Source organism: Cervus elaphus, chromosome 4 (genome assembly GCF_910594005.1).
Source record: "Cervus elaphus chromosome 4, mCerEla1.1, whole genome shotgun sequence".
NCBI classification, from domain to species: domain Eukaryota; kingdom Metazoa; phylum Chordata; class Mammalia; order Artiodactyla; family Cervidae; genus Cervus; species Cervus elaphus.
The window spans coordinates 20153668-20181632 of NC_057818.1; the positions used below are offsets into that span (position 1 = coordinate 20153668).

Genomic DNA, 27965 nt, shown 5'->3' on the forward strand with positions numbered 1-27965 from the left:
TCCCTGCACGCTGAGTGTGCTGAGCTCTGGAGCCCTTGGGCTCTCCCAGGAGAGGCGGGAAGGCAGGCAGAGCAGGGGGTCTGGGCGCTGGCGGTTGTCCTCCACCACGCCCGCCATGATCTCTCTTCGTGGGCGGGGACTTGGCGTGGGGAGGGTGACGGGTTTGCTTCAGAGGTGGAGGGGCCAGGGCCGGGCCCAGGCGGGCTGACACCAGAGGCCATGCCTGGAGTGCCCTCCTGGACAGAGTGAGGGCGGTGGGACTTGAGGGGGATGGTGGGGGACTCGAGCTGGTCTCTGAAGGGCAGAGGTCATGGGTCGGCAGGGAGATAGGAGGTGGGACAGAGAGGAAAAGCCGAGCCAGGTGTTGGGCACAGTAGGTTTCAGGGGGTTGTGTCACAGGGAGGAGGGGGGAGGGCTGGGAGATGAAGACAGAGGTAGGCTAGATCCAGCTCTGGGCAGAGCACAAGGGCCAGGGTGAGCAGCTCCGTTTATGCTGGGGACACTGGGGAGCCACAGCATGATCTTGAGCAGGAGACTGACATGGGCAGAGAGGCACTTCGGGAGGGACCAGCTCATGGCAGAACTCAAGACCTTGTCACGGCCACGTGGCACTGGCATTTTCATTGACTACATTTTTTTTCCTTTTAAATGAGTTCATTGGCTGTAAGTGGAAGTAAACTTATGCTAAAAACAATATATTATAGAAAGTTTTAGGTTCCATTGCCGGCTCCTTGTTAAGGGAGGCAGGAGAGTGATGCTGAAGACATGCTGGTTCTTCATGGATTCCCCTATGGCTCAAGGTGTCCCTCCCTCTGGCGACCTTTGGTCCGGGAGGTCCCTCTTGGTGACGGGAGGTAGGGTGACCGACATCCCTGTCTCCCCAGTGTTACACCTGCAGCTGCATCCTGGCCTTCATCGCCTGCTCTGTCTTCCTGCGGATGAGCCTGGAGCTGAAGGTCGTGCTGCTGACTGTGGCCTTGGTGGCCTACCTGGTCCTCTTCAACGTCTCCCCGAGCTGGCAGTGGGACTGCTGTGACCACAGCCTGGGCAACCTCACCGGGACCAACGGCACCCTCAGGTGAGGCCCCGTCCCTCACTCAGGACCCCCCGCCCACTGCCCGTCCTGACTGTGGCCCGCTGCAGCGCCCTTTGCTTTGTCTCCGTGATATTTCACGCTTGGGGGCTTTTGCATCTACAGTCCCCCATGGACCAGAGAGCTTGTGGGCTGGCCTGGCAGGGGAAGTGATGGCCCTGGGTCTGCGGCGCTCAGGACTGAATGTGACTCATCAGCAGGGGGTGTGTCCCCGGTCCCCAGAGGCCAGCGGGTCATCCTGTCTCTAGGCCAGTCTGGGGTGGGAGGTGGAGGCTGCAGCCCTTAGCCCAGCGCCCGGCTCTGAGCCGTGTCCTGGGTCAGAGTTCTGCAGAGAGCGGCCGTCCCTGGTCTGTTCCCAGACACACGGGAGGGGCTACCGTGTGCCTGCTTCTGGGGCTGGGGGCTCAGGTGGGTCGAGGAGAGAGACCCGGCTGCCTTGAACTAAAAGGCAGAAAGCGGGGGACCCAGAACAAGGTCTGCTCCTACGGGCCTGGCTGGCACCTGCGACTCCTTCCGCAAGCCCTGCTCACCTTGAGCGTGGGCTGCCTTTGGCTGCCCCCCACCCGCCTACAGTGCTTGACTTTGCCATGGCCTTCCCTGTGACCAGGTGTCAGCTCTGATGTCACCTCCCCGTCAGCCTCCCCTGTACCTCCCCCTTTCCTTTACAACCTGGAGCACCTTGTTCGCCAGCCATGACACATGGGCTCTGAGGGCAGCACCCTTCCATCTCGCTCACTTTCCCAGGGGCTAGCCCTGGGTCTGGGCCCGTACTTGTGGGGGCTTCCGGGGGAAGTGGAGGTGACATCTGCTTTTCTTCCTCGTGTTTAGCGGCTCCTCCTCCTGTTCGTGGCATCTGAAGACGATGATCAATTTCTACCTGGTCTTGTTCTATACCACCCTCATCATGCTCTCCAGACAGGTGCAGCCCGGGAGGCCCCTCTGCTTGGAGAGAGGCTGGGGGTGGGGTGGGAGCGGCCTCAGACTTGGAGCCACTCACAAGATGCAGTCTTTTCATGGCATCCTGCTCCTGAGGTCACAGGTCCTAAGCGTCCTTACTTTTCATCAGGACTCGAGTGACATTTAATCATGTGGCTCACTTGAGGATTGTAAGTCTTGGCTGACGGGGGTTTCAAGGCCACCGCAGGGCAGCTCTTGAGTCGGAGACCTCAGCCAGGGGCACAGGGTGGCTCCATAGCCCCTGGGGTTACGAGTGTGCTCTGCCCTCTGCCCTCGCTCACTGCGGCCAGGACATGGATGTCCCCCTGTCCACAGATTGACTATTACTGCCGCCTGGACTGTCTGTGGAAGAAGAAGTTCAAGAAGGAACATGAGGAGTTTGAAACCATGGAGAATGTGAACCGCCTTCTTCTAGAGAATGTCCTGCCCGCGCACGTGGCCGCCCACTTCATCGGTGACAAGTTAAACGAGGTGGGGACAAGAAGGGACTAGTCACTCGGGCAGGGAGCCCGGAGGCACAGGTGTGGTTCCTGGAGGGAGGGTGATTTCCGCAGTTGGTCTCCATGGCACTTGGCCTCACCGACGCTCCCAGGAGACTGTGTGTGGCATTAGCTGTAAGAAAACAGCCTTCAGAGTAGAGACCTGTGTTCAGGTCTCACTACCCTGGGCCTTGATTTTCACATCTATAAAGTGGGGCTGATAGTACTTGGCTGGCAGAATTGTTGAAAGGAACACATGTCCAGCTATTTGTAATGTGGACCATCTGCTGATGAAAACACGCATTTCTACCAGTTCTGTGCAGCAGTTTCCTATCAATGGAAACTCAGGCCCAGCGAGCAGAGAACCCAGGCCTCCTGACTGGTACCATCTATACCTGGGGGTTCTCAACCCCAGCTGTGCAGACCCAGGGGACCTAAAGGAGCCCCAAACCAACCTGAGTCCCACCCTCCTCAACAAACTGATCTAGAGCCTCCTGTTCCATCATGGTCCCCAGTTGAGTCTCATGTGGCCGGGTGGAGAACCGCTGCTCAGCCCCTCCTGTCCCCCCTGCCCCCCAACACCTGCTCCTGGAGTGTGAGGCGGAATCGCCGCCCTGCCCGAAGGAGGCCGGGTGGCCATGGGGTCCTGTCTCCCCCTCGCCCGACCCAGGACTGGTACCATCAGTCCTACGACTGCGTCTGCGTCATGTTTGCGTCGGTGCCGGACTTCAAAGTATTCTACACGGAGTGCGACGTCAACAAGGAAGGGCTGGAGTGCCTGCGCCTGCTCAACGAGATCATTGCCGACTTTGACGAGGTAAGGCCTCCCTGGAGCCTGCAGAGGGCGGGGCGGGGCCCGGGGCGCCCCAGGCCCCGCTAACACTGGGCTGCGGCTCCCTTGGGGGGAACACACGTCACACAAATTATGACAGGTACACACACATTTGCCTTTTTTGTCTCTTCAGCATGTAATGTGTTATCGTCTCTGATTGGCAGCTTGCTTAGATTTAGGTTGTAGAACTATTTCATTTCTTGCTTAGCCTGTGCTGGCAGTCTGTTTCGGAGTTAGTCACTCAGTTTGGGCTTAAGTCTTAGCTGCAAATAATCCGCATGCCTCTGTAGACTGTTGAGTGGGGTGTTTGCATCTTAGGAGGAATGAGACCGGGCTTCCCTGACGGCTCAGACAGTAAAGAATCTGCCTGCAATGCGGGGGACCTGGGTTCGATCCCTGGGTTGGGAAGGTCCCTTGGAGGAGGGCATAGCAACCCACTCCAGTATTCTTGCCTGGAGAATCCCCAGGGATAGAGGAGCCTGGTGGGCCCAGTCTGTGGGGTGGCAAAGAGTCAGACACGACTGAGCGATGGAGCACAGGGGAATGAGACCAGATGAGAATGGAAAAGACAAGCAGTGTCAGGGAACAAAGGGGCGGGAGAGGACCAGGGGCTGTCCCCACCTGTAGGGAGTGTGAGCTCAGAGGGCGAAGGCCAGCGGGAGAAACGTCTGCGTTAGCAGTGGTGGTGGGAGAGGACCCTACCCCCTTCTCAGTATCGGGGACAGGCCCAGGCTGCAGCCCTCTTGCATGGCCCTGCTTCCCTTCGTCCTGCAGCTGCTGTTAAAGCCGAAATTCAGTGGTGTGGAGAAGATCAAGACCATCGGCAGCACGTACATGGCCGCCGCGGGGCTCAGCATCCCCTCGGGGCCTGAGAACCAGGTACTCAGCCAATCTGCTGGTCTCACGCTGCAGCCCCAAACCAGGGGAAAGTGAGCACAGTCCTAGACCGACACGTACTTGAAGGGGCACCTCTCCACACCCCCTCCTTTGAGGCAGGGGCAGAGGAGCTCATGGCTCAGCCTGAGAGAGGACTTGGTGGAGGGGTCGGGACGGGGCCCCTCGCCAGGAGGGAGTTTAAGTGGGTGCGCGGGTCCTGGACGCCCTGTGGAGGCGGCTCGGTCGGTACAGCTCTGCCCAGCAGCGGTCCCCCGTGGCTGGCACGCGGTGCTCCCCGGGTCAGGGTGCTCCGGAGGCGGGAGGACGCGGCCCCGTGTGCAGCGCTCTGTCCCACAGGACCTGGAGCGGCAGCACGCCCACATCGGCATCATGGTGGAGTTCAGCACTGCCCTGATGAGCAAGCTGGACGGCATCAACCGGCACTCCTTCAACTCCTTTCGCCTCCGAGTCGGTGAGGCCCGGGGAAGGCGGGCTGGGCCCCGGCTCAGGGCAGGTCTGTGCAGCCCTGCCTCCTGGCAACCCCACTCTCAGTCGGGTGTATGCTGCCATCTGTTATGAAAAACTTTAGAAATCCCTCTCTGATCTTACAACCCCGTGATTGGGCAATTATTCTTTCCTTGTGTACTACTTTTCTTTGAAGGTTTTAAGTAAACAGGGATATATATTACCATGGGGAATCCCCGGGTGTAAACAGGTGACCTTGAGTATCCCGAAAACAAAGCAAAATTATTAACCTAAGTAGTCACCAATAGCTAATACAGTCAGTGCTCAAAGCCCATTTACTGTTTAAGAGGTGATTAGCAGATATAGATACAGTAAAGCATCTGCCTGCAATGCAGGAGACCCGGGTTCGATCCCTGGGTCGGGAAGATCCCTTGAAGAAGGAAATGGCAACCCACTCTAGTAGTCTTGCCTGGAGAATCCCATGGACAGAGGAGCCTGGCGGGCTACAGTCCATGGGGGCACAAAGAGTCAGACACGACTGAGTGACAAACACACAGCAGATACAGGAAGTGTTAACACTGGACTCAGGCTCCACATCCAGTCAAGTCTGAAAAGGAACTGCCCGGGGAGCCCTCCCCTCACATCCCAAGTACCATCTCCTGTCCCAGACACAGGAAGCACCATCCCTACCTTCATTTTAGTGCTTTTGGCAACGCTTTCTGTGGTAGCTGGGTGGATTCTGTAGCCCTGTAAGCTGGAGGCTCTGTCTCTATGATCTGCCAACTGCAAACATCTTTAGGCATAAACCATGGGCCTGTGATTGCTGGAGTGATCGGGGCACGAAAACCTCAGTACGACATCTGGGGAAACACGGTCAATGTTGCCAGTCGAATGGAGAGCACTGGAGAACTTGGAAAAATCCAGGTAAGTGCTCACTGGCGAGACCTGTGCCCAGGGGAGGGAGGGAGCCTGGGCTGTCAGACGCCCAGGGGGTCCTAGCCGCCACATTCTGGAGGGAGACCCGGCCCTGTCGGCCAGTCTCTCTTCGTCCCTGCCTCAGCAGGCCTGCCTCCTCTGAGGACTTCAGCTTCTTTCCTTTTCAGGTTACTGAAGAGACGTGTACCATCCTCCAGGGACTAGGGTATTCCTGTGAGTGCCGCGGGCTGATCAACGTCAAAGGCAAAGGTGAACTGAGGACTTACTTTGTCTGTACGGATACTGCCAAGTTCCAAGGGCTGGGGTTGAACTGAGGGCTTTTGGTAGGTGCCAAACATGCCGGAAACCCATCTCCTTCCCTGAAGCAAGCCAGGCGGAAGGCCCAGCCCCACGCCAGGCACAAAGGCAGTCCGAGGGATTGGTCACCACCACCTGCGCAGGTGGCTCCCTGGACGTGCACTAGAGGACCTGTCAGCTTGGGGCGACCACCCGGCCTCACACACAGGCAGCCAGAACCTCTGTGCTGTCCGAGTCTGCGCGTGGCCTCCAGCCTGGCAGGGAACAGCTCATCTGTGGGCTGTGCACTCATCCCGCAGGTGCTGTGGACGAGACCTTGGAGCGTGACCTGGAGACCTCCCGCCCCGCGGCCTGTGAGCTGCACGTGGGGAACGTGTCTTTTCTTGTCCAGGATGGGTGGGAACTCCTTTCTCCCCAGCATACCAGCTACAAGAGTGCATACTTCTCATATAGGCATTCTGGTAAATGGAGTTAAAAGACTGTTTTACATCTACAAATGGGTTCAAACAATAGGGAGAAAGCCCCACAGTGGACACTTCTTACTTCTTATCCTCTTTGGCATGTGTCTGTTTAAAAATGGAGACATTATTAATGGAGGTGTCACCCTCTAAATGGCTTCTGAGACGATAGATAAATTCTCTTCCCTCCAGTATAGGCTCTTTCTTGGTAACCACGGCACGCAGGTGGGACCACTGTCCCGTGTGAGCTCACGGGATCAGCTCAGCCGTGGGCTGGCGCTCCAAGGAACGTGGCTCACCACAGGAAGGCAACGAGTGGCATATAGCCTTGGCTTGAATCAGACAACTTTGAAGCCATAACTGAGATTAGGTTTAATGAGCAAAAAGCCTAGAAAATAAGGCATCAGCTCTCAGCCGTTCCTTGACTCCTCATGCATTTCCGAGCGCCCCCTGCAACCTTGCAGTCTGTCTTAGCTTTATTATTGGAAAGGAGTGGAGTCTGTGTGAGCGAACCTGACAGGCTGTAGTCCTCCCCTTCAGTCCTCACAGCTAGCTCTGAAGAGGACGTACTCAGCGTCAACATGTGCAGAGGCTCCCGGATCTGGGAAGCCAGGCCTCTCACAAACAAGTGCTTGGATGTTCTGAGCTGACTGAATCCAGGCAAGTGAAAAAGCCAGGTTTGTGAGGTGTGGTGTCTTATAGCACATCAGCTCCGAAAGAATCGAAAGATGTCAACCTGTGTTATACCGTGAGGAAAGAACAAACTGCCCATTCCCTTTTCTGAACTGACTTCACTGCGTCATTACCAGAGTATCTCCAGGGTTTCTAATACAGCTGAACTTCACCATATAGCAGGAATTCTGGCCAGAAGTCATCCATGAACTCCCCTGAAATTATACAGAAAATTCTGCATACGTGAGGCTTCAGAAGATGACACGACCTTTCAGACAGGTGACCAAGCAGCCGAGTTTGCCTGGGACGGGGGCTGTGGCGTGAGACAGCACCCCAGCCGCGGCAGGGAGGGGACTGGAGCCGAACCTGCTGCTGGCCCGTGCTGCGTCCTGGGGCCTGGGTGGGCTAGTGGCAGCTCTGACGCATCGTGTGAAACTGGAACAAGTAGGAATAAATCACAAGAACTTGCTGTCCTAAAGGAATTTCATGGTGAAAATGCTGGTAAGGGGAATAAACCTTACTTAAGTTGCCTTTTTTACATACCAATTCTTCATCTAAGTACTATGCTGAAATCTATACCCTTAAAATCAGGAGTGACTGGGCTTTCCTGGGAAATCATGAAGGTTCTGTCACTAATCCAGTGTAGACACACATCAGTATGCTGGGCCTCTCTGAGGTGGATAGGCTTCTGCTCTTGCAATATACAAATTACTTTTTTCCTCCAGCAAAGAAATCCCAATTAGGAGTTTAAAAAATAATTGGTTACCATTTATGTATTTTTCTTTCACTGTGCTCAGATAATAAGTTTTGAATTTTTGACATTCAGATCATAGTGTATAACTGACCATAAAGATCACTTAGTTATTTTTTATAAATCCGTTTTCCAATTACCAAGTCATTTGTTCACAGGTGTCACTTTGCTTTATGACAAGACAAGTGTCTTTCCTAACACTGACCTTCTCTGTGGGTCGGGGACATGCTTCATATCTCTACTAAGGTGGCCTCACTGATGCTAGTAACGTTTTCTGGTTTCCTTAAGAAAATTTACTAACAGAAAAGATCATTAACCACTGTATACATTGTGTATATGTATAGAAATATACTTTGAGAAAGTACATGAAAGAACTAGGGGTTATTCTATATACTGAATATTTATAGATCTGTAACATTTGTTTCAAAATGTTATATTTCACTTTTATATAGTACCAGTGTTTCTCTTTTCTTTAGCTTTTCATAGATTAAATCGGCAATCTGGAAAACCTGACTGTCCTGGAGTGTTTCGAATTTAAATGTTTTCTTGGTCTTTGGGAACTACTTGGCTAAATAGATCAAAAGTTTTAAGAGTTGGTTGCTGCCTGAATTGTCTTTGAGAGACAAAACTCTAAAAAGACTTGATAAATACATATTTGAAAGGATTCTTTAATTCTTCTGGCATATGATTTCAAGTATGTTTTTGAAAGATTAGGTCATCTTAACTCTCTTGAGAGATTCAATTTTCCTTCACCCTACTTGTTAAATGTTAGTTTTCAAAGTCAAGAAAATAATAAAATAGCTTCCAGCCTGGGTGTTTTGCAGAAGGGCTCCATGCAGTCTGAGTAGGGTCTTAAACCTAATTTGTTCCCTGAACTAGGTCACAGTCTAATGCCTGGTCACAGAAGAGGACCACGTAGCATTTCCTACTTAAATAATTAAACTGCTCAGGAACTTAACCTTTGCCTTTCAGATAAAAGTACATGAGTATCAGTTTAGGGGACATGGCAGAGGCGCAGGAACCTGCTGAGAAACAGTAAATAGAAACACCAACTTTCCTTTAGCTTGGTGATTTCCTTCACATATTCATGGACAATTTCGTTTGTATCCTGTTTGGCTTGTCCTTTTATTATCCTGGGAAAACCTCTCTACAAATGGCAAAAATAAACCAAAAAGGAACACCAGACGGGTCAGTGCTATGGAACTCCTGACACGGTTTTTATTTTGTCTTGCTTTTGTGGTGGGAAGCCCTGGTCCTTCCACATAAGGACATTGTCCCCAACAGGTAAACGGGGGACACACTAGTAAATTCTAAAGTTGAATTTGTTTTCATGGTGTAACAATGGGAATCTCACTGGATGGAAATTTTAAAGAAGAGTTTCTCAGTCATGGTCCTGCCCATGAAACATAAGGAAGCAGCACTTTCACTCTCTGCAAGAACTTTGTCTAGGTCCACTCCCACCCACTTTCTGCTTGGTATTCCAACCGGTCCAAATCATTCCTTCCTCACAAGGCCACTTTTTGAATAAATCCTCGAAGTGAAATCTGCTAAGTCAGAAACCATTTGGTTATAATTACCTTAATGAGAAGTAAGGCAACTACGGGAAAATGAGGGATTTCAATGATTGGGCAACTTTTTACTGGATGGTCAGGAAAAAGGCTGTTTTATTCTCCAAGCTTTTCTCTCTCACTTCATCCTCAGACTCAGCCCCAGGGAAAGGTGAAGGGGTAACTCTGATATGTACAATACAGCTCATAGTCCAGGCTTAGCTTTATTACCTAAGAGAAGTTCAATCTCTGGAACATTAAAATTAACTGTTCCAAAGTTTAATTAAAAACACAATTTACAAATATTTAATATCTTCTGAAAAGCATTTCCAAGTTAATGAAAAAAATATATACATAATATATAATCAAATACCAGATAGCTTCAAATTCCATCAGGTTCACACTCAGTAACATCAGTCTTTTTAGGTTCTTCAAAATCTGAAAAAAAAAAAAACCAAACACTATTTAGCACCTTTTTTCCTTTTAATTAAAAAGGGGATGTGATAGTAAAAAAAGTAACTGTTGACAGCCCTTCTTCACTATGTTCAAGGTTAAAGACTAGGTAGGTATATCACTATAGTTTTTTTTTTTTTTTCACAAATGTGTGAGGTCTTTATTCCTTAGACAAGATGGAAAGAAAACTCGACTAGTTCACAGGTTAGCATCAGAGACGCCTTTCAGATGTTCCTGGAGGGAGAGGCCTGATGTTGCCGAGCCCTCCACGCTCCCAGAGACACAGGCACGTACCTTCTGTCAGATCGACAAGGTGGTTTTCAATGCCCGGGGAGGGGACGGAAATTCCCATCGCTTTTCGGAGTCCGTATGTGCTTACAATATCGCCTGGAGTTACTTGCTGTGCAAGTTCTTTCAGGTTATTGGTCACTTGTTCAGCTAGGGGTAAAAAAAACAACAACATAAAGAGAGTTCAAGGTACTGACATGTGATTCCTTTAGATAACTTAAAAAAAAAAAAGCCCAATAAACATGAATACAGAAAATGAACTGTCCATGGTGTTCCCTTCAGTGTTACTTGATAGTGGTACCACTACTCAGAAATGCTCCCTTTAAGCAGCTTGCTTCCCCAACCAGGGGATTCCCTGGTAGCTCAGGTGGTAAAGAACCAGCCTGCAATGCAGGAGAGCCGGTTCCATTCCTGGGGTTGGGAAGATCCCCTGGAGAAGGGATAGACTACCACTCCAGTATTCCTGGGCTGCCCTGGTGGCTCAGATTCTAAGAGGCACCACATACCGAGATGCATTTCTCTGTATGACGGACCCAAGAGACAGATCATGTTGGGAGGGGGTCTGGTGCTCAGACGCTCATTCTGGGCTTCCTGGAGCTCTCTGAGCAGTTTGGTGGTCTCATCAAGTTTCCTCTGGAACACTTCAGCTTCTGTGAGAAAAATAACTTATTAAGGACAACATGGACATACTTGTATCTGATCCTGTGCAATAAACTGAGGACTGTGCTCTGGGGTTTTGCCACTTATTGGTTAGTCGTCTCTCCTCAAAGGAGTAATCCCCCCTAAATGAAATCACCACCACAGGCACACTTTACTGCTCACTGAACTTGGCCAGTCACCACGTTCCCGCAGTGAATGGCTATGCTAGCCTGTGCTGCTCTGACGTTACATCTTAACTGCCTGTGTCAGGAAGTGTTTCCTTCAAATCCTCTGGAGACACTCACCTTCAGAGTCAAAGACTTCAACTGGAGCTCCGAAGTGTGTTACTGCTTTCAGTGCTGTGAGCTTATCTTGATTACTGGAGTCTAAACGCCCTGTTAGTTCAACTTCTGTAACCTGCTTTAAAAAAAAATTATTTGAGCTTGCTGAGCCCTGACAGTGCTAGAATGAGAAGTCAGTTAAGACGGCTTGTGTTTATAAGCCAAGTTATTTCACTTATTTAGAGCTATAATTCTGATGCCTTAAAAACCTTTAAAACGCCGTTCCTAAATCCTGGCGGACGTGTCCGTAAGTTCACACTTCTTGGTAATGGAATGGTGTGTTTTAAACACTGTGTTACTTGTTTTATCACCACTCTTAACGATAAAGGCCTTGTCACTGCACTTGCGGTGACTGTGACGGTACTGTGGTTTCTGAGGTTCACAGGCAATGTTTTAGTCCATACACTGGCACTCCCTCATGGTAGAACTTGAACGTAAGATACTTCCTGGGTTCTCCTCTGGGCCTCAATTCAGGCTGTTAGTATTGCATGGGAGAAACAAAATCCTAAAATGGGTAGTTTTATTTTTGGAATCTCAAGACTCAGAATTTCCATAACCGCAACACTGGTTTTTAGGAAATGATCAACCGTGACAGTGAGTAACCCAAAGTTAATGGTTCCATTTATACTCTAGTATTGCACTCTGAGCTCAGATACGCGGGCTAAGTGTGGTGGAGAAAACCTTATCAGTACATACTTGGGCCTGCCATCTTAGCTGGGCCCTTACAACTCGACTTAATACACTTCTCACCCAGCTTTCCTTCCCATTCGCCAGCTTTCCTTCATTCTTACCTGTTCACGTACATGACCTTGCCTGGCTCATCTTTCTTGGAAAGTGACATGAATTTTTAAGTACCATCTACATTTGCATCTATCTTTACTTGATCTTCCATCTTCAAGTTTTCTTTCCTGTCAAAAGGCTTACAACTCTCTGATCTAAGTCATGTAACTCATGGTATCTTTATCTTGTCCCCACCATTTTACTGAAATTACTCTGATTAAGGTTACAAATGATACCTGTCCTACAGGGCTTCTGTATGGCATCTGACACTGCTGGACTCTTTCCTGCATGACTCTTCCATGCTTTTCCTACCTTAACTATTGGTCTTTCCAAGGTTCTTTGGCCTTTTCCTGTCTATGTGTTCTGCCTGGACAATCTCATTCACTTAATACCTACAACAATTCCACTTTGACACTAATGACCTCTAGATCAGCACCCCTCCAGTGATGTCCCAAACCACACTCACCAGCCCCGAAACCAGATGATACTTCCTTCCTGCTGAAGGTGTGCTCCTTTTCCTGTCCCTCTGACAGAGCTAACAATGCTAGTATCTACCTCGTGCATCAGGCCCTATCAGTTTTAGTCCTACTGTATTTTTCTTTATTGCACATCTTCATTCTCTTCCATTACACTGTTATCTAAGCAAAAAACAACTAGCTTAAGTCCCATGGCTTTTCACTGGTCCGCTCCCTCCAGCACCCCCTTCTCCTCCACATCTAATCATGGCAGTCTTTGAGGAGAAAATCTCAACTTCTTAGCACTGCATATACAGCTTGTCATCTGATCCTCCTCTCTCCTGGTACCCTGTGGTCACTCACTTCTTGGGTGCTCTCTTGCCCTGCCTGCTCAGATTACGTCATTAATCTGAGTTAATGACATAACTACCCACTTCATACACCTGGTCCTGTGCTGGGAGAACCCTGTTCATCTTTCTAGACCCAGTTCATCTGGAAGCCTCTCTGTGAGGACCTCACCAACTGTCCAAAGCAGCTAGCTCCCCCAGCCTGCGCTCCCACAACATGTACACTTATGCTTTACAGTAACTGGCTTTGGCTCCCTTGTTTACATGCTTGTCTACTGCACTTACTGCTGCTCCCTTCTCCACAGGCAAAAAAAGTTCTTTGATTTCAGGAGATACTCAATAAATATTTTGCTTTTAAAATAAAAGCTGTATCATTTAGGCTTTTTCGCTTCTTTGCCATTTAAATATTTCTTGTAAAGAAATGAAATATATTCACCTCCATTTCTTTTGCTGTGTCAAGGATCCTAGTCTGGCCTTCATCTTCAGGAGATGACTATAAGGATAAAGAAACACACTTTATTAAAGAAAACATCAGGTGGCTAAAATCTCTGACAAACAGAAGACAGGAGAACTCCTGGTGTATTCTGCATGAAAAGAGGCAATATTCTCAAACAGCATCAGATGTGTATAAAATATTCAAATGCTACAGAGAAGGTGAAAACTTTCCATAACCCTAGTCTTCAGAGATAATGCGTATGTAAACAACACATGTATCATGTGCAAAAATCAACGATGATCTGTTATCTTCTCTTGAAAGGTTATACTGGGATTTATTTAACCGATTTCTAGTTTTAAAAAATAATAAAAACTGTATTCCTTACATATAACTCCTATCTTATTTTCTAGTATAAATTCTAAGAGAAACTGTTAGATCAAAGGGCAGAGAAATTTTAAATTTGAAATATACTGCTGTGATAAGTGATTTTAGTTCAAGACCTTTCATTAATTCAGATTAACTGATGCGAAGTATACAGTAAAAATATTTCTGAACTGATGTAAAGCTGAATGGTTTTTTAGGTGATGTAAAGAAAGCAGTTTTGTGCTAAGATACAAGACTGTACAGCAGTTCTCACTGGACGTCAGGCACTGACTCAGCTGTGCTGACAGGTCACCCAGGACCAGCAGCCACAGGTGCAGTGAAGGCAGAGAACACAGCGAGTGCAGCCCCGGCCGCCAGGAAGAGTCAGAAGCCCCAGCAGATACGGGGCTGCTCTATCCATGTTGACATGGACTTTCTGGAGATCAGCTCTCCTCTCCCCTGAACGGACATTTTCTGGTTCTCATCTTTGAGTCAAGTCTCTGAATTACCCCGGATTATGAACTATGTCCAACTGAACTGGAGCTAATTTACAAGTGTTAACAAAAGACAGCAATGAGGAAGCTTTTTACTTTTTTACTTGAGGCTCCACCACTGTATTATTACTACAGAATAAGGAAAAGGACATTCCCTATCACTTTAGTCAACTCAGTGTCAAGCCGGTGAGCCAGACTTCCTTTTTTTGTTCGGGTACATAACAAGAGCTGATTTCTGGGTTGTAACCCCCATTTTTGATTTCTACATTTCCAAGATGAGGAGATAATGACAATCATCTGGCCCTCACAGATCCTGGTAGCCGAGTTACTTGTTTCCGTTCATTGTCCTCCACCCATGGGCTCCACCCGGGCTGGGCTGTCTTTTCAGTGGAATGGAGTTCAGCTGCCACACTGGTTAATCCCATGGTTTCATAACACTGATGACTAACACTTGAGGACCAATGATAAATCACCCTATTACTTTAGCAGCATTCTTACCGTCTCGGACTCCTGCAGGGTTCTAGAATGTCCTCCTTTTGTTAAAACATCCAGTAAACTATCTGCCATAACATATGGATAATCTTGGCATGTGGCCAAAAACTCATGGATGCTGAAAAACAGTGTTGGGAAAGTCACTTTCATATAAATGATCTCCACTGATGTTTTCTTCCTGTTACAGCCAGCTACTTAATTAGATGTCTTTAACTTACGCCCATGATGTGAAACTTTCCATCAAGACAGAACACAATTATATTTACATATTTACCAGTGATAGATTTATCATCATGAGAGAACTAAGCAATATCAAGAACATCATGAAAAGGAAATGCTCCTGGGGAAAAGTTCAAAGAAAAATAAGATCTCAGTGATGGAGGGGACGAGGGCTCAGTCAGTGGAATTCTTTGCTTCTCTCTTTCACTCCTTCCCTAAGGTGATTGTATTTGCCTCAGGGCCCTTGTATGTACTAGTGAAAGTGAAAGTCGCTCAGTCGTGTCCGACTCTTTGCGACCCCACAGACTATACTGTCCATGGAATACTCCAGGCCAGAATACTGGAGTGGGTAGCCTTTCCCTTCTCCAGGGGATCTTTCCAACCCAGGGATCAAACCCAGGTCTCCTGCATTGCAGGTAGATTCTTCACCAGCTGAGCCACAAGGGAAGCCCCTTGTATGTACTAGAACATTCTCAAAGTTACACCTCCAGATTGGACCACACTCTTTGGCAGCTCCATTTGGAGGTCAAATAGCCTCATAATGTCCAAAATTGAACTGCTGGATCTTCCTCCTGAAGTAGTCCTTCTAAAATCTTCCCTCTTAGTAACAGCAATGCCATCTTCTAGGCTTCATCTAAAACCCTGGAATTGTCCATGACTTTGCTCTCTCACACCCCACTTCAGTGACTCAAGAAATCCTACTTAGGCTAACTCCTGATCCCATCTCGGCACCTCAGCCTCCACCCCTTCAGTTCAGTTCAGATGACTGGATTATGACAGCAGATCCCCTGTGTCTTCCCTTGTCCCCTATAATCTGTTTCCCATACAGTAGCCAAATGATCTTTTAAAAATTATAAGCCAGACTTGGTCACTCTGCTCAAAAGCCACCAATATCTTCCCATCTCACTTAGAATAAAACTCCAAGTTCTTACAAAGATCTACGCCCACCTGCTATTTCCCCTGCACTCTTTCTGCCCTCTACTGCTCTTCTTGGTCTTTAAATGTTTCAGGCAGGTTCCCACCTCAGGGCCTTTGCCCAGCTATTCCACTGGCTGGAATATTCTTTCAGACAACAGCAACGTTTCCTTCTTTACCACCTTCAGTTTTTGCTCAGTGTTCATTCAGCAAAGTCTTTCTTGACTATTTGAAACAGCGCTCCTCTCCCAACCCTAGCACTCCCTATATTCCTTTTCTTCAAAACACATATCACCACCTGACATCAGGCATGAGTCTGTGTCAGTACTGTTTCCCTGCAGAATCCCCAGTATCTAGAAGAATGCCTGGAAAACACGGTACCCCAGCAATACCTGTATGTGGAATGCATAGATGAATATTCGAGAAAGGATTTATTTAAGCTGGTGAGAGGAGGTCTAAAGGATACAAATGGCTTGATCTGAAAACACATTCACTTGTAAAAACACTACCACCACTACCAACCACACATATGTAAAAGTGAACAAGTCCTTCTTTTCCAGAAAACCAGAAGACTGGTTAATCTACTGGGTTAAAGTCTTACACATAATGAAAGTTTACAAAATTCCACCGCCAAGAAGGAATAACCCAAGCTCAGCCCAACCCAAGCCAGAATGCCAGTAAATCAGGACGGTATCTCATTATGCTGATGGCATGCAAAGTACCCAGCATCCTAAACAAGAACACAAAACATGTGATAAGGGCTGGTGGAGTGTAACTGCCGGAGTCTACTGGGACCTGACAGGTCAAACAGGCTTGGATGGGGGTCGGCTTTGGACCAAACCAGGTCATACCTCCTATCTTGGGGAAAATGTGCAGTGGCTTTGACTTTGATTTGATCCCCCATAGTGATCAAATCTGGAACAACTCACTGATGCAGAAACATGTTACAATGAAGCAGGTGGCACACCAACATTCTGAAGCAACAAGCTCCTGAATTTTAGTAAGCGGAAGTACAAGACATCTTTAAAAACATATTTTTGTAAGAATTAAAATTATGCAGATGCCAACACCAGAAAATATTAGGGAGACACATGCTTTCTTTAAAATACTTACTTTCCATTAAAGAATGATGATAACTAGGGGTCTGTTTAATTGTCAATTAAAAAAATCCCTGAACACATTTCCCACCATTTGACTAACTCTGTAGGTCTCTCAGCAGATCCCTTGTGTGTATCAGTGTTTTAGGACGGTGCGGCTCTCCGAGCACCAGTGAACAGACAGCTCACCTGAAGTCACCGGGGAGGTCAGGGTCTTCCCCGTAGGCTGAATAGATCAGGTCAGAGTCGTCCTTGCTGATGTTTGCAAACGTGGAGTCATAATGTGGTGCGTAAGAGCTGTAGGGTCCATAACTCAAGTACAACACTGTTGACGAAAACACACACAGAACCACAATACTCTTCTTTAACTTGTGTGTCAATCTGTTTTTCTAATTATTAAAGATTATTCCCTTCTAACTTTGCTACTTCACTAACTGGCAAACAAATCCAAGGTAAATTATTTTCTCCAAAGTATATACTTATAAGTCACAACTCAAGTGAATCTTTTCTTACAATGGGGAGGGGAAAAACAAGAAAGCAAACTCATTTTGAATATTAATACTGATTTTTCAGTTTCTTTAAAATATCTAATGTTGCAAAAATACCATAAATAAAGTTAAAGTAATGGTAATTATGCTTCTTTTCCTCAACTCCTTGAAAATGAGAAGAGAAAAAAACCACACTACCACATGGGAGCCTTACCTGGAGTCACTTTGTTTCTTTTATCTTCTTTGAATCCCTGCAAAGTATTCACTCCAGACTGAAGTCTTCCAGTTGTCATCCCCAGTCTCACAGGACAATAGCCTGGTTCTAAAACGTAAGAGTGAGCATGGTGGAGACAGCTCATGTGGTAGTGACCCCATGGTGCTCTGCGGAGTTTCTGTGCACGCACTGCTTCAGGACATCCACCTCACTCCGAGCAGCCCTTACTATACCCATCTTTTTTTTTTTTTTTTTAGCTATTTTTAATAAAAAAAATCTGAGTTCAGAAAGGCAGAATGTAGCCAGGATCCAAATCTGGTCGTTTTCATCATACTCTGCAGCATCCTGGAATTCTTTATAATCATGTTGCACTTCACTTTAAAAAACATATTTAAAAGTTGGACCTTTCAATGTTAAGATGATGGAAGTAAACCAGTAGAAAAGGTCAAGTAACAGAAGCGGAAATCCCTGATTAAAGACAAGAACTCGTAATACATTCAGGATAAATTAATCTCTACAAGAGGCAGACTTGTAGTGCAGGGACGAATAGCCTTTAAAGACGAAAAGCCCGTAAGTAAACCAGGCATGAAGCCCTGTAATGATGCTTGGAAATCTGTGATGTAAGCGTAAGAACAGAGAGGGATGGTGTCAGGATAGAACGTGGTCTCTAACAAAATCCAACAGAAAGGATTGTTTTCTTCTGAAGAAGAGCTCTGGTTTCTGTAACAGGACCACCCTGGAATAGAGTCTACTGCCACATGTGATCAGTGTGACAAAGTAGAAGCACTTGTGAGAAACTCCAAACCTCTAAATCAAGATCTTCCTTCCTTGGTAAGCATCTGGTATCTTAATTGGTACTAGTACCTCCAACCAGGAGGATGAAGCTGAGACGCAGACAGGGGCATCTTCCACCTTAAACAGCAGCTCCTGGGGGAGCAGCTGTTGAGTGTGAGGATCAAGTCAGTGTTGGCTGCAACTGATAATGTCTACAATAGTTGGGAACCCAGAAAACCAGACCAAGAGCACAGACTAGAACCCCAGGTACAAAGAAAGGGGCAGATCTTTGTGCCTTTAAGAAGAGTTTCACCTAAATCCACTTAGCTGCATCTCTTATCACCAAATTTTCATCACTGATACATCAGAAAGAGCAATGTTCTCAATCCTGTGGCATTTTCTATGACCCAAGACCCTAAAATATTCTACTATGAAAAGTTCATATAAAATTAAAAAATGGGGCCAGAGCGAAAAGAGCGAGTTGTAGCAGTGGTGGCAGCAGTGGCGGGTGCGGCGGTGGGCTCACACGGCCACGGCCACGGCCACGGCGGGGCGGCTCCTCCCGCCTGAGCAGCGAGGCCCGGTGTGGCCTGTCCCTCTGCACCAACCTGGAGTGGCTGCAGGGCCTCATAAGTGTTTTTTTTTCAAAGAAAAAAAAATATATATATATATATATAAAGTAAAAGAGTTTTGTTTTGAAATCATAGCACCAGTTCTTCTTTTTCTAAGTCAAGGAGCCTATCAATGTTCTCCTGCTTCAGCATTTCAAGAGTGTACTGCAATGTTAGAAGAAAACATTGACAGGCTGGCATCAAGCTCTTCTCTGCTTCAAGGTTTTTTTTTTTTTTTTACACCTGTTATTCCCCAATCCCTTACTCACCACCTTGGGATCAACCTAAACATCTCTTAAGGAAGCCGTCTTTGACCCCCAGACACTGTTACTACTCTGCTGCTCTGTTCCCCTGATGCACTGATTCCTGGTGGACAGGCTGCCATCTCTTTACTTGATTCTTGTGTGTTTTTCTTTCCCCATCCCACAGAATGTAAGAGGAAAGGACCTGTCTGTTCCTGTTTCGTTCCCTTTTACACCTAGCTCCACCTCCAGCTCCTAAGACAGTGCCTTCCTCACTGCAAGTAATAAATATTAGAAGCTAATTCCTGGAATTTTGTCATTATTCATTTCTGTATCCCTAATTATCTCCCTCCTAATGGTAGCAGGAAGAGTTATTTATAGAATAAACATTCTCATGCTTATCACAACATGATTCCCTCAAAGATAAATGATACATATTTCCCATTCTTACATCAAATTTCAAAATATTCCCTATTCTATTTCCATTAAAATATCATTTGAAAAAATAAAGTATGACTGATGTTCTAAAAAAGTGATTCCTAACCTTTACAATCTTTCTAACAACCACAGTGAAAGATATAATGTCATTTACTATATATTATTCCACTGCCATTAAGGTACTAGTATAGTACATGGCACATATAATCATTTTATTCCCTAAAATTAAAAAGTCTTAAATTTTATTATGCCATAGTCTGAAGGTTTTGAGATATTGCCTGAGTCTTTTTGAGGTATCTCAAAAAGTGCCCGTCTCTTAAAACCAGGGCTAGAAATGACCACCTAATATTTAGGGTTTGTTAATGGTTGGTATGATAATCCAGGAACTTAGATATGTTTTAAGTCTTTTTTCATGTGGACCACATTTTTAAGTTTCTGTTTCTGTTAAGTTCTGTTTCTGTTTTACGTTTTGGTTTTCTGGCTGCAAGGCATCTGTGATCTTAGCTTCCTGACCAGGGACTGAACCCGCACCCCCTCCACTGGAAAGCAAAGGCTTAACCACTGGACTGCCAGGGACGTCCTAGGCACTTTATATTTTAAAGAAAACTTGATTTTGTAGCACTTATTTTGGGATGAAATAAAGTTAGGTTAGCTGTTAGTATGACATACAGGATACCTAGCCAAATTCCTTATGGATGATGATAGTTGGGTTTATCAATATTCAGACTAGCTCCTCTAAAGTTAAACAAGCTCCTCTAAAATGTTAACCAAGTTGCCACATTAGCATCAAGTTCATGCGCAGTCTAATTCTGTGAACCTACCTCCTACAACAGGATCCACAGGATGGAGAAGTCCCAATGTTGTTGTTCCATCTGGCTTTCTCCTTTCAAATTCACACTGCAAAGACCCAAAGTATTCAAATGGCACGAACAGTTTTATATATAATACATATGTACATTGCTCACCAGAAAATCTCACCTTAGTTTAATCAAACTAATATTACAGGTGGCTATCATCATACTCATATCAACTTTCACATATGTACACAGGTGCTGATGGGTTAAAGAAATAAAGGTTAGAAAATCTCAGAATTTTAAAAGAGCCGTGTAGGTGCTCAAGTTCTGTTTAAACTATTTAAAAAAAGTATACTGAAAACCAGGGAAGAGAAGTGACTTACCTAAAGCCATGGATTAATTCATTCGGTTTTAGAACCGAGGTGCTAAACAACATGACTTCAAAAGACCGTGTATGTTTTCTTATAATCTTAAAAGTATGTGGTTCATTTTCCAACATTTGAACACATTAATGTCCCTTAAAAAAAAACCCCAAACCCTTCTAGCCAGTAACAAAGGATAGTATGAATTATGTATTTTTAAAAACAAGTATATTACTACTTTTTCTTCTGTGAGCGCTGTCCTGAAGAGCTCTATGGCAGATATGGATTAAAAGTACACAAGCAACTTAAAAACTAAAAGTTTCAGACAACCTGAATCAGTAGGTAATGAAAAGAAAGGAAAAGCTCCATCACCTGACTATTAACAAGCCTCCTGGTCAGCTTTCCTCCAGATTCCTTAACGATGCGGTCAATCTGCTCCTGCTCTCTTTCTAAACTATTGCTTTTAAATTTATCTTCAAGCACATCTTTGTCTTTCCTGAAAGCACACATTAATACTAAGTAAAAAAAAAAAGAAGAGGATAAGATGAAAACATTAAAATGTAATTCCAAATATGAATACAACCAAAGTGGAGAAATTTGTACTACTGATACCAATTAAAACGTTGTCTCCTAGTGACCTGGTAAGGGGCCCCAATAACACACAAACACTAAGGCAAGCCAAGTAGTCGGTCAGTTCCCTCCCTGTGTCCAGTATTACTTGTTTTAAACATTTTTCTTAGTATATTCATAAAAACAAACCCTACCTCAAATATATTTTAAAGGCGGAGGGGTGCACAATTTGTTTTACAATTTGGTACACTTAAGTCCAACTTATAAAATCTAAAATAAACATGTCCTACAATGTATAAACCTTAGAAATATAAGAAAAACCTGTCACAAGTTCACTTCATGTTGTTACAGCAGAAGTCCCAACCTGCTAACTAACCCCCTCTCCCAGAGCTGACAGTGAGGTGCTGGGCGCCAGGATAGGTAGGCAGCAGTTGAGCGGGATGGACACGTACACAACTGAGTGGGGCCACCTCAGCTGATGGCTGGTAGGACGGCGGTTCACACTGCTGCTACCAGCTGACATTGAGTGGAAAACATGCACACATCTCAGTGACAGCCCATCTGTTCAGAAAGCAGCTTTAACTGTGCTTAGGCTTAAGTATGGGCTCGACTCCTTTGTGGAATGAGGTAATGAATATACAACTTTTTTCTTAAACAAATGGCTCCATTAATATAAACTTACTGACAGCATGAGTCCCTCGAGACTATTTACTGGCTTTAAAACAACTTCCCTACAGAATAGACATTCAGAACTATTTTCTGGATTGTGTTTAGACAAACTATGCTTCGTATGAGAAAAGGGGTGTCAAATCATCAAAATGGACTCTGACAAAACCCAACCAATCACAGACCCAAGGAAGGCCCCTGAATTGTATTTTCTCCCATTACTGGCGTGGAAGACAGCTTAACCTTAATATTTCAAAGATTCTTTACTTTTTATTCTCCTTATTGGGGCTCTTGAAGCCCTGTGCCTCAGCGTCTCCAGTGTCGTCCCTCTCTCTTGGCCAGGAGCCGCTCTCCTCCCCACTCTGCGAGGTGTCTGTCCTGTCTCTCTGCTTCCGACTTTTCTGCAAGTCTGCCATGAAGTCTATGCTCTGCTTCAGGCTCTGAATTCTCTCCTAAAAATATTCAGCAATATTCTTATTGTATATTTGTCATTCATTTGTAAAGTAACACATTTTCCCTCATAAGAGTTTACACTTATCCTGTCATTAACTAGGGAAGAAAAACAGTTAAATGTAACCCTACCAACAGAGCAGAATAGTTAGGAACCAGGAAAATAAAGTCTATTCCTTCAATTCAGATAATTTCCAAAATAAGAGAATGCTTTGCAACTTTACTGCATCATCAAAAAGTTCACAGGAGAGAATATGTGAATAAAGACTAAGTATTCTTAGCAGTAGTAAATTTAAAGTTTAGTTTAATAGTGTGTTAAAACTTCATATTTAATAGAACAGTTCATCTTCTGAAATTTAAGAATTATTAGATTTTTAAAACGAGCATGTGAATATTGGAAGATCTCTTACATTTTGGTATCCTGGGATGATCACTGAGGACTGGCATTTTCCTGTATGAAAACACGCCTCAACAAGAAAAGGCTGCTAGCATAGTTTCTTTTTAAGAATGCATAATGTTCTAACCAAAGAAGTATTGCTTCTATTCTGTGAAACATGTGCTGAATTTTCCACTGCATCCCTTATGGGCCTGTGGTTTCTGGACAAATGTTAAAGAGGCAGACTTGTTCCTAGTGACTACTCTGCCTTTTAATTCTGTGTTGTCAATGGACAAAATATGGAGTGTAGTCTCCTTAGGGATACATAGCAACAGCAGGGAAGACTTCTACAGAATAACAGAAACTAGAACTGAAAAGGACCAGAGGTCATTCAGATAAGAACAATGTAGCCCAGAAATGCTAAATGACCCAACTAAGGTCTCAGAACCACGGACTAAGACCAGGCTTCTTGGATCTCATGATGGGGCCTTTTCTCATCATCCTCTTTTGTGTTAGCAGTGCAGACTGTGACAGCCTCAGGAAATGAGCCCTGCTAATTTTACTGCACTATAATTTTTAATTATATTAAAATATATATGATATATATAAATACATATATAACATATAAATACATATATATTATATATATATAATATATAAAAATATGTATATATATAGAGGGCTTCCCTCATAGCTCAGTCAGTAAAGAAGCTGCCTGCAATGCAGGAGACCTGGGTTTGATTCCCGGGTCTGGAAGATCCTCTGGAGAAGAAAATGGCAACCTGCTCCAGTATTCTTGCCTGGAGAATCCCATAGACAGAGGAGCCTGGCAGGTTACAGTCCATGGGGTTGCAAGAGTCGGTCACAACTTAGCAACTAAACCACCATAATTTTTAAAATAATGTCAAAGCTATTTAAGTAATAAATTTTATTGCAGACAAAGACATGGGTAAAGGAGAAAGTAAGAACCTTGTTAATTTATTATCTAAAGAGGAAAACTGTTAACAGATTTAACATTCTAGTATTTTTCTAAGCATTACACATATTAGCAAATCAGAATTATACTGCACAAGAAAATTTTCTTTCAGTTAATAAATTGTATCTCCCCTCTGTTCCATTAAATATTCTTTAAAATATTTTAAGTAACTGTATAGTATATTATCCCATGTGTGTGCCATGGTTTAATTAATGACCCCCTATGGAACATTTAACTTATTTCCAAGTTTCTGCTATTATAAATAAAAATCTCTAGGAATCCCTCTCTCTTTGAATAAATGAGAGGAGTAAAACGGCTTCCCTAGTGGCTCAGTGGTAAACAATCTCCTACAAGGCAGCAGACCTGGGTTCGATCCCTGGGTTGGGAAAATCCCCTGGAGAAGGAAGTGACAACCCACTCCAGTATTCTTGCCTGGAGAATCCCATGGACAGAGAAGCCAGGTGGGCTACAGTCCATGAGGTCGCAAAGAGTTGGCCACGACTGAGCGACTAATACATGAGTAAAAATACTAGGTCAAAGGGAATGAGTCTTTTTTAAGTCTTTTGATGTTTACTGTTAAATTGCTTCCCAGAAAAGTTTTAACAATTTTTAGTGTTTGAACATTTCACCAGTGTTTTAAATTTTCCCTGAATCCTTGGCAAACTGATAAGTACCATTAAAAATAAAAATAATACTGGACTCTCCCGGCAGTCTAGTGGTTAAGACTCGGAACTTCTACCACAGGTGGCTCAGGTTCAATCCCTGGAACTTAGGGGTGTGATCAAAAAAGAAACTGATTTTTAAAAACAGGTCTTATTTTAATATGTACTTAAAAATATTAGTTTGATTATTTCTATATGCATTTAGTGGCCATTTGTGTTTCCTCTGGTGTATGTCACTTAAGTCATTTACTTCTAATTTACTTCTAATACCTGAAACAGAGGCTGGCATATAGAAGGTACTCAGTAAGTGTTGGTTAAATGAATGGGCTTGGATCACAAAGTTCTCAGTAACCTTTTAACTTCCATTCTAGAATTTTATAAAGCAGAACCTACATTAGGAATATTTTCAAACTTAAAAAAGAAAAAACAGTGCATCAAATTCAAATAATTCAATTAAAGGAATTTTCTAAATTTCAACACAAGTTATGGAAAAAAGTTGAGTTTAATTAATTTTACTTTAAAAGCTGAATGTTGAAGCTGAAACTCCAATACTCTGGCTACCTGATGCAAAGAGCTGACTCATTTGAAAAGACCCTGATACTGGCAAAGATTGAGGGCAGGAGAAGGGTACGACAGAGAATGAGATGGTTGGATGGCATCACCGACTCAATGGACATGGGTTTGAGTGAACTCTGGGAGTTGGTGATGGACAGGGAGGCCTGACATGCTGTGGTTCATGAGGTCACAAAGAGTCGGACATGACTGAGCAACTGAACTGAACTTTAAAAGCAATGTCTTTCTTTTTTGTAACCAAAATGTCTCCAAATCAGCATACTGTTTATCAATTCTCCATTTACAAATGACTAAAGGGTTGATTCTTTGCCATTTATTATTAGTGGCTAACACCTATTGTCTTATACCTATACCTATAGATAGGTGTGATTCCTGGGTTGGGAAAATCCCCTGGAGAAGGGGATAACAGTATACCTATAACCTAAAGGTATAGGTATCGAACCTTTACCTACTGAGCTCTCACTCATGACGTATAATTCTGTGAGGTAAGTACTACTGTTATGCCATTTTACATGATGGGAAAATGGTTGAGAAAGGTTACATGGCCTGCCTAAGGTCCCACAGTGTTTCGACCGCACAGCTGATCCAAGGTGACTATATATATAATATAGCATTTAGTATTTATTTAGGAGATCAAAACAGTTAATCTTCATATGTCCACTCTTTATAAAAATAACACATCTACTAATCGTCACTATCTTTGTATAACTAAAAAATGATGAATGACTGCTCTACAACTTTTACACTGAATTAAAAACCAGTTATTTTTGAAAAGACACCATTCATGGAAGGGTGTGCTGGGCTCTCTTGGGAGATGTGCTTTTAAAAGAGTAACTCAGAAGGTCTAAATTTAAACATTTAAAAATCACTGTTCTAAGAATCTCTCCCATCTAGGGTGGAGAGAACAGTCAACAGGAAGCTATAACACAGGATGGGTAGGGCTCCTCAACAGGAAGAGATCTGAAAGAAAGGAAGACAACAGAGAGAGAAAGGGGAAAGTGGAGAAGTTTTTTTTTGTGCTTCCAGCCACCCCACCCCCAATAAAATGCAAGAGCTTCTGGAATCATTTGCATCTTGTATTAACTACATTATTTTAAGATCAGAAAACAGTGGTAAATCAAAGTTGAAAATTTTACTTGGATATATTATGTTTGCAAATCAAACTTTATTCTAAAAATTAAATGTGCATATTCTGGAGTAAACATTGCATTTGTTGGGTGCACCTTTACTTCAAATACAAAAATAAGTATTTGCAGGTTAAAAAAATTGGAATATGGCTTGGTCTTGGATTCTGAGTATTTCTGCAAAGGATGGGATAAACACTTAATATTTCCCTTTCCTCTGCATATTTTGCCAAAGATGGGTAACTGGCTTACATTACAGCTTCCCAAGTCTTTAGGAAAGAGTGGAAATTGATGTTGTCTAAATATTAGGAGTGCAAGAATGATCATCAATCCAAATGTTTTTCTTTCCTCAGTTAAGAATCTTTCAGAGCCAAGCACACAGACACCAAGATATCAGGACCCCAAGGCAATTCTTTAAACGTTTAAAACTGATACAGATGATCACCACAAAAGCTGGAAAACCATAGGCACCTAGCCTCCAACTTCCTACTATCCTCCAGCTTCCCTCAATTTCAGCCTGAGCTCTTGATTCTGATTTCTTTCTCTTCCTCATACCCATTTCTTTTTTTGCAAAATCATTCTATCTTGTTCTTCTTGGTATCCTCCCTACTCTAGCTCTTATCTAAAATCAGCATATTAATGCTAGCAATTATCTTGGAGACCTCGGATTAAACCTTCTTCTCTACAGATAAGAACAGAGGCCCAAGGTCCACAAGTTAGTGGAAAAGAGATAAAACTAGAACCCAGTTTTCTGACTTACTGCCAAGATAAGATTTGTCTCAGTTAATTTTCCATCTATTCACAGCTGTTTAGTAAAACATCATAAGACATGATTTATCTGGTGACTTCTCCTCTTTCAGTAGATGCAAGTGATCACTTCAATTTCATCAACCACCGCTCTGCAATGAGACTCCTGTCACTTTCTGCCACTATCTACAGCATCTTTGTTTTGAATAAGCTATTGTGTGAGCCTCCTTATGACGCTTGACGATGATAATGATGCGTCCTCTGCATATACATTTCTCCCGCCTCACACACTTCACTATGTATAGATTGGTTCTTGTTCTTCAAGGGAGAATCTGCTCCTGTGGGGAGGTGGCTTTCAGACAATTCCGAGTGATTGCTCATTTGTCTATTTCCTTTCTTTCTACCTGAAGGAGATTCTGTGCTTCACCAGAACATTCGCTTCCACCCCTGCAAAGGGAAATAGGGTGCTTTCTTTCCAAAAGATTTCATAACTCATGTAATCTATCCTGTCCTGGAATTCAAGATGATGTCTGTTTCAGTCAATATAAGTCTATCTGGTGAATACCAACTCAACAGCTTCCAAAAAAATAATTACAAGTGAAGGCCAATATTTATTTGTATCAATTCCAAATGAGAATCTTCCTGCTGTAATTTTCTTCTCTATGTTAAATATTTTTTTCATTTAATATTTCCTACTTTAATATAACCTTTCTATAAAATAAAACCTGAACTGTATTGGATCTGTATCACTATGACCAAAATCAAAGGAATATAAATTTTATAATAATTATTATTTATGACGAAGAATTTCCTTTACCTGGCTAAGAATTTTCATCCCTGAGTGCAACAGCTTTTTCGCAGCTTTATAATAAATCGTCTCTGGCTTGTTGTAAATCATAGCGTTAGTACACATCAGTTTGAAGTTATCCTGGAGAGAAAACATCAGGGAGGAATGCATTAAGACAAAACCAAGCACCCTCCTGTCCTGTCTGAAATCACGCAGGTCCTCAAAAAATCCAAACCACCATCAGGCAAACAAAAACAAACCAGTAAAAAACACTGTCTTCCCTTTTGTTCACTACACAACATTAATAGCAATTTATTAAGTTTTAAAACTAACAAAACAAATACTGCTAAATTAATTTAAACATCCTACTACATTCCTTTACAAATTCTTAAACATTCTATAGTAACTGCATAAACTTTAGATTCTGAG

General features: G+C 44.2%; 2 protein-coding genes across 8 annotated transcripts in view; one reads left to right on the forward strand and one right to left on the reverse strand.

The window, feature by feature from the left end:
* Nucleotides 1-8480, forward strand: part of ADCY7 (adenylate cyclase 7) — a 61826-nt gene extending 53346 nt beyond the window's left edge. For all 6 annotated transcript variants that reach the window (XM_043898416.1, XM_043898412.1, XM_043898413.1 and 3 more), the window contains exons 19-26: nucleotides 885-1078; nucleotides 1922-2012; nucleotides 2366-2521; nucleotides 3200-3346; nucleotides 4136-4240; nucleotides 4595-4709; nucleotides 5502-5626; nucleotides 5806-8480. In XM_043898416.1, the coding sequence (XP_043754351.1) occupies nucleotides 885-1078; nucleotides 1922-2012; nucleotides 2366-2521; nucleotides 3200-3346; nucleotides 4136-4240; nucleotides 4595-4709; nucleotides 5502-5626; nucleotides 5806-5952 (1080 nt within the window). In that variant the 3' untranslated portion in view covers nucleotides 5953-8480. The remainder of the gene's footprint in view (nucleotides 1-884; nucleotides 1079-1921; nucleotides 2013-2365; nucleotides 2522-3199; nucleotides 3347-4135; nucleotides 4241-4594; nucleotides 4710-5501; nucleotides 5627-5805) is intronic.
* A 1088-nt stretch (nucleotides 8481-9568) lies between these two features.
* Nucleotides 9569-27965, reverse strand: part of BRD7 (bromodomain containing 7) — a 39437-nt gene continuing 21040 nt past the window's right edge. The window contains exons 6-17 of one of the 2 annotated variants that reach the window (XM_043898420.1): nucleotides 27567-27677; nucleotides 22109-22293; nucleotides 20978-21101; nucleotides 20271-20346; nucleotides 17385-17492; nucleotides 16872-17007; nucleotides 14458-14569; nucleotides 13103-13159; nucleotides 11049-11163; nucleotides 10611-10754; nucleotides 10111-10254; nucleotides 9569-9801 (exon numbers count right to left, since the gene is read on the reverse strand). In XM_043898420.1, coding sequence (XP_043754355.1) covers nucleotides 9746-9801; nucleotides 10111-10254; nucleotides 10611-10754; nucleotides 11049-11163; nucleotides 13103-13159; nucleotides 14458-14569; nucleotides 16872-17007; nucleotides 17385-17492; nucleotides 20271-20346; nucleotides 20978-21101; nucleotides 22109-22293; nucleotides 27567-27677 — 1368 coding nt within the window. In that variant the 3' untranslated portion in view covers nucleotides 9569-9745. The remainder of the gene's footprint in view (nucleotides 9802-10110; nucleotides 10255-10610; nucleotides 10755-11048; nucleotides 11164-13102; nucleotides 13160-14457; nucleotides 14570-16871; nucleotides 17008-17384; nucleotides 17493-20270; nucleotides 20347-20977; nucleotides 21102-22108; nucleotides 22294-27566; nucleotides 27678-27965) is intronic. The other variant, XM_043898422.1, reaches the window with a different exon arrangement.